The 6,196-nt window shown below is 64.1% G+C and overlaps 1 protein-coding gene across 5 annotated transcripts in view; it reads left to right on the top strand.

Moving 5' to 3' along the window:
* VGLL4 (vestigial like family member 4) overlaps positions 1-5,756 on the top strand; it is a 168,480-nt gene extending 162,724 nt beyond the window's left edge. For all 5 annotated transcript variants that reach the window (XM_006160637.3, XM_006160638.3, XM_006160639.3 and 2 more), the window contains 3 exons: positions 592-814; positions 3,030-3,153; positions 3,355-5,756. In XM_006160637.3, the coding sequence (XP_006160699.1) occupies positions 592-814; positions 3,030-3,153; positions 3,355-3,629 (622 nt within the window). In that variant the 3' untranslated portion in view covers positions 3,630-5,756. The remainder of the gene's footprint in view (positions 1-591; positions 815-3,029; positions 3,154-3,354) is intronic.
* The last annotated feature ends 440 nt before the right edge of the window (positions 5,757-6,196 follow it).

The following is a 6,196-nucleotide window of genomic DNA, read 5'->3' as shown; positions in this document are numbered from 1 at the left end:
AGGCCGTAATGGCTACGTCGCTGAACTCCCATGTAGTCGACTGCGGTTCGAGTCCCGAACCCAGTGGCTTAAACTGAGGCCGGGCAACCAAGATCCCGAGAGGAGAAGGGATTACGGCGTGGCCAACACCCCTGGGGGGGGATTTACACCTCTGGGGGGTGATTTCTCCCTTTCTATCTCTCTGTCTTTCTGGTGAGCGCACGTGCCTTATAGCAAAAATCTCTCCAAAAAAAAAGAACAGGGTCTTGCCTGTGTTCTGGGGGAGGCAGAGGTGCGCGGCCCCCTCACCGAGGACTCAGTGGCTCCGAGTCAGCCCCCTCATCTGGGCAGGGGTAGGTGTGACACCTCGGTTCAGTGCTGTGGCAGCTGAGTGGGCAAAAACCCGCAAGGTCTCAGCCCCAGCATGTGGGGAGCGGGGTTCCTCCTTCCTGGAGCCTCACCACCCTGCTCCTCAGCCAGGCGGCCGCTGCGCCACCTGAGCGTCACGGGGACTGAACGTGCTCGGCAGGAAGTGCCCGGCACGTGGGCAGTGCCGTCACCGTTCAGGACACACCAGCCCTGCTCGCCTGACTGCTCATCCCTCTTTTCCAGGAACAAGACTGCCAATGGGGACTGCCGGAAGGACGCCCGGGAGCGGAGCCGCAGCCCCGTGGAGCGTGGTGTGGCCCCCGCCGTGAGCCTGCACGGCAGCCACCTGTACACGTCCCTGTCCGGCCTCGGCACGGAGCAGCCGCTCGCCCTGACCAAGAATAGTCTGGATGCCGGCCGGCCGGCGGGCCTCGCGCCCACGCTGACCCCGGTGGAGCGGCAGCAGGTACGCCCCGGTCTGGGAGGGTCTGGGCCCATTTTGACCTGGTGGTGGTGGCTCTGCACTCGGGCAGGAGCAGCAGAGCAGAACCCCCCACACACTCTGGTCCTGCCGAGGCCTGCCTGGGCCTCCCGACCTCCTACAAGGGTCAGCATCCCTGGCTCCAGCCTTTGCACAGTGGCCGTGGCCGTCTGGGGACTGCTGTGACCACCCTCACCAGGAGGCGGTCACACGGACGGGCTGAAGCGTCCACTCACCCTGCGTGGTGCTGCAGCAGGGTCGTGGTGGTTGCGAGCTCACGTCGGAGGCCTGCAGTTGCCCATAGGGGTTTCTTTTATTGAAGGACAACACGAAAACGACTGCTTCTGCTGCACAGTTCAGTAGGACGGGCAGGCCTCTCTAAAACGGAGCCACTCAGCCCCGGGGGGGCTCGGGGTTCCTGTGTGAGCTGCATTCTTCCTGAACCTCCAGGTCCCAGTCAGTGTTTGGGGAGACCGAGCCTGCCCGAGGCGCGTGCCCCAGGTCTGACGTGGCAACCTGCAGGGCAAGCCCAGGAGGCGGGACTCCCGGACGGTGCCGGGCTGTGCGCAGGGGAGTGTGCGAGGAGTCTAGCAGAGCAGTCAGTCCTCGGGACTCGCTCGGCTGTGTGTGGGGGTCAGGTAGATGTGACGGCAGATCCCGTCAGTGGCTTGTTCTGTCACACTGCCTCCGTGCCAGGCCCTCTGCGGAACCAGAGACTAAAGAGGCTGGCGGGGTCATTTTGCACCAAAACGACCTCATCCTTTAATTCCTTTTCCCATGAGTTCTGTGCAGTCCCTCCCGCGTGTGTGCACATTACTCCGTAAGAGCCTCTGGGATGGTCCTGGCAGTGGGTGTGAGAAGTGATCTGGCGGGTGGCAGGGCCGGGCGGAGACGGCAGGTGACCTGTGCAGTGCACTTCCCAGGCACCGCCATGGGGTGAGACGTGCAAGCGGCACCCAGACCTGACCGATGTCCGCCTAGAAGAATCTGCTTCCAGGGCCTGGGCGGTCAGGAGGGGGGTGTGGGGGCAGGGTTCAACGTGGAAGTTCAGTCGTGGAGTGTCCCACCCTGCCTCTGGCCACGGCTGGCCTGGGAAGGCACGCAGTGAGCCTCACGACCCGCCCTGGCCGCGTGGGAAGCTTAGTGTTCCCTTGGACGGTGGATGGCCCTGGGCGTCTGCAGGGTGGCTTTGGGGTCAGAGCGGCTTTGCATGCAGAGGGAGCCGGCCCGGGTCTCTGGCGCGGTCTCCCTCTTCTCCCTGACCCGCCACTGCATGTGTTCGGGCGTTTTTCCTGGGTGGGAGTGTAAGCCCCCACCTGTGCCCTGACGGGGCCCCTGGCCAGGCAGGAGGGTACCAGTGGCTGTGGAACCCAGCTGAGCCTACTGCTTTCTGTGACGGGGCCCATGTGAGGCCACAGCGGGGGACATGCTGCTACTTAGGCGTGTCACTCACTCCACCATCCCCTCTGACCTGCCAGGTGCCGGCAGAGACTGGGCCAGGCTTCTGCACACAGGGTGGGCGCACGCTCCTGCTCCACGGGGCCCTGGGGCTCCCTGCCACCGCCCACCACCGTGGAGCAGCTGGCGTGGGGCGAGCGTGCGGGTCATGCCACAGCTCCGAGGCAGGCGGCAGAGCTGGGCCACATCCTTGCTAAGTTTTGGCAGGTGGGCGGGGAAGAGGGTGGCAGTGGCCACAAGGGCCTCACGGAGATGACGCCTGTGCTGGATTTGGGAGGATGGGGAGGGCACGCACAGGACCGTGTCTTCCCATCTCCGTCATGGTGTGCACGGTCACGCTTCCCCTGGCTCAGGCTCAGGCTCAAGCAGAAGCTCGTCCACGGGCAGGGCCCAGGGCAGCTCTGAGCACACCGACGGTGCAGACGAGGGCAGGCCCACCCTGCAGCCCTGTGCCGTCCACACACCCGTTTCCAGCCCCCAGGGCTGGTCTCCATTCCAGAGGGTGTGGACAGGACAACTCCGCAGCAGAGCTGGGGGGTCCCTGGTCCCGCCCCCTCGACCAAGGGAGGCCATGCAGGGAACGGACAGCCTAGGTGGAGGTGGAGGAGCGCCGGCCCTTGGCGTCTCGCTCCCTGAGGCGGCCATCGCGTGGCAGTGTGGCCTGGTCTCCTCGTCCAGACTGGGGAGGCGCCGCGGGGCGGCTGAGGACCTGACCCGGCACTTTCCCCCTCCCCGCCTGCAGAACCGGCCCTCCGTGATCACCTGCGCGTCGGCCGGCGCCCGCAACTGCAACCTCTCGCACTGCCCCGTGGCGCACAGCGGCTGCGCCGCGCCCGGGCCCGCCAGCTACCGGAGGCCGCCGAGCGGTGAGTGCCAGTGGGGCAGGCAGGTGCGGTCCCCGGGAACCCGACCTGGCCCAGTGCCGTGGGCTCGTTGCCGTCCTGCAGCTGGGAGTGCCCTGTGCGGGGCCAGGACTTCAGGGGGAGGTGGGCCCGGGGTCCCTGAGCGCCCCACCACGGCAGCCTGTCCGCGGCACACGACCTGACTGCGCCCCCCTTGCCCCGCAGCCTCGGCGACCACCTGCGACCCCGTGGTGGAGGAGCACTTCCGCCGGAGCCTGGGCAAGAACTACAAGGAGCCTGAGCCGGCGCCCAGCTCGGTGTCCATCACGGGCTCCGTGGACGACCACTTCGCCAAAGCCCTGGGGGACACGTGGCTCCAGATCAAAGCCGCCAAGGACGGCGCGTCCAGCAGCCCCGAGTCGGCGTCGCGCAGGGGCCAGCCCGCCAGCCCCTCGGCCCACATGGTCAGCCACAGCCACCCGCCCTCCGTGGTCTCCTGAGGGGCGCGCCCTCCCCCCAGCAGCACCGGCGTCTGCACGGTCTGCCTGAGCTTTGAACAGTCAGTACTTACAAAAATGGAAAAAAAAAATCACGGGGGCGGGCGGGGGGGAAGGGACGGGCTGGTTTCTTCGCAAAAACCATGTTGCTGGGGGTCTCCTTCTGTTCTGTCCTGTCTCTGTACTTGCTTGGCGTCCACACGAGGGGGCCCTCGGCCACGACAGCAGGAAGGACGCGCAACATCTGACGGGCACCCTTCCTGCCTCCGTTACCAAAGAAACCTCTGCTGCAGGGCGCGGCCCGCGCATGCGCACTCATAAGCCATGACGACGTTGGTACATGCCCTGAGCGCGCCCTCTGCTCCTCGAGACCCGGCTGTGTGCGGCCGTCGGGCTCAGTCCGTGTGCATGTGCGTGCGTGGCTGTCGGGCTGTGTGTGCGTGCGTGCGGACTTGAGGAGGCCCGCCGTGTCTGATTTGCACTGTGGGGGGACCTGAGCTGCTGGCCTGACCACTTGGAGACGCGAGGGCTCCCGAGGGCGAACTGCTGAGACAGGAAGGGTGGAGGGTGACACTTCTGACGGCGTGTGGTCGCGGCCGCTCAGGCAGACGACTCAGTCGTGGCAGGGGAGGGCTCGCACAGGGTAGAGGTCTTTCTGGCTCCGGCCCCTCACGGGCATTTACCTTCTGCACGCTGCGGTGTGCGGCTGGAGCTGAGGCCGGGGCCCCGCAGTGCTTTAAGGAGGAATAGCGGTTTCTCTTACGTGCACAGGCAGTGAGCGGCATCCCTGAGACGCACTAGCCTCTCCAGGATTAGTTCTTTTTGTCAGTTACGGTCCTAGGTATACTTACTGCTGGTACAGTTGTACTCTAAGATTTGTATTTGATACTCACGCTACTCACCAGGAGCGCGGGACGGCCAGCTGCTGGCGGCCCGGGTGCGCGGAGGAGGCCGGAGGGCTGGCCTGCGGCTGACTTCATCATTTATTTTTTGCATCCCTGCCTGCTTAGTACGAGCTCCCGGGGGAGCTGGGATCCGCGTCTTTCCAGCTGCCCTCGACGCAGGAACTGCTCCCTCCGAACGGTCGGCCGAGTGGCAGACTGCTGACAATCCGCGCTGTGGTATTTTTAGATGCTTCCTTGTACGCTGGGGCCAAGGCGTGTACATTCCTCGGACTTCAGAGTTATCGCTGCGGTTATTACCGCGCTAGATGAACGCTACTAACCAGAAGCTGGGCGAGGCAGCAGGCACGACGGACGCGGCTGTGGCCACCCCCAGGCCTTCCCCACCTGGCCAGGTGACGTGGGCATGGCCACCTCGCCTGCCCAGCATGTGGGTTCCTGCTTACGGGCCCCCTTGTGGCCGGCCGGCTTTCGCTGTGAGACACACAGTGTGGCCGAGGGATTTTGGAAACTGACTCCGGATGGCTCGGCCGGAGAACTGGCGCTCGCAGTCACAGGGTGGCCGCGGGGCCTCGCAAAGCAAAAGCCAAGCCCCTCTCCGCCCCGCGCACGGCTCACTCCTACTTTACCGGGCTTCCAGGCTTTGGCATCCAGGCCCCTATATTTTCTGTAGGAAAAAAATCGTTGAGAACACTTTTTTTATATAGGTAACTTTAAGACCATCATTACGCTGTGCGTAAAGAATGTACAGAGAAATTTGTAGGTATTTTTTGAAGAACAATTAATTTGTTAATGATATGTAGCTATTTAATTTGTCCCTTTCCTATTGTAATCATTTTTGTTGTTTGGAAAAAAAAAAAGTTGATCTTTTTTTTGTCGTCGATGTGTCTGTGGAAGTGCAGGGACAGGTTGCTGAGGCCTCTGCGCCTGCACTAATAGCCACGAGTTTGTTACTGCGACAGGCTACTGAGGCGCCACAGGGGACAGCCCGCCGCGGGCACCGGCTCACGGCCCCGGGAGGGGACCAGGCGGCGCGGACCTATCTGGGATAGGCGGAGCACCCCCGCCCGAGCGGCGCGGCCTGTCCCACCGTGTCTGTAACTCTGTACTATACCGTTCTCTGTGGCCTGTTTTCCCTGGAAGAAGAAAAAAAAAGGTTTGGCAGGCCATCTTTTTTTTGTACTTAAAAGTAGCCTTAAGAACAATAATAAAGTGCTCTTAAACCACAGCCTGGCCCATGGCTCTTTGATCCTGGGGACAGGGCTGGGGAGGCGGGAGGGCGGACGCAGCCTGCACCCTCACCCCACAGGGGCAGGAAAAGTGATCGTGGGAGACCCGGCCTCGCCTGAGGTGCCCGGGGGCTCTCTGAGTCTCTCACCCTGGCTCCAGGCTGTGGCAGAATCCCAGGGCAGGACCTCCCAGCCACCACCAAGGAGCCCCCGGTCAGGGAGGAAGGCTCCATGCAGCCCCGCTGGGCCCTCCCGGGCCTGGAGAGCCCACAGGGCAGGCAGGAGCCCCCGCCGGGCACCTGCTCCTGGACCTCCCGCAGCAGACCCTCCTCCCCTGCTTTGTGCAAGAGCCCCGCAGTTGAGGACTGTCCTAGGGGTCCTCGCGTCACCGCGTGTGCTCCTCCTCCCCCCGGCCCGCCATGGCGTCCTCAGTGCCACC

The sequence above is a fragment of the Tupaia chinensis genome, unplaced genomic scaffold, assembly GCF_000334495.1.
Source record: "Tupaia chinensis unplaced genomic scaffold, TupChi_1.0 Scaffold000704_1, whole genome shotgun sequence".
NCBI lineage: Eukaryota > Metazoa > Chordata > Mammalia > Scandentia > Tupaiidae > Tupaia > Tupaia belangeri.
This window is presented reverse-complemented; position numbering and strand designations above follow the sequence as displayed.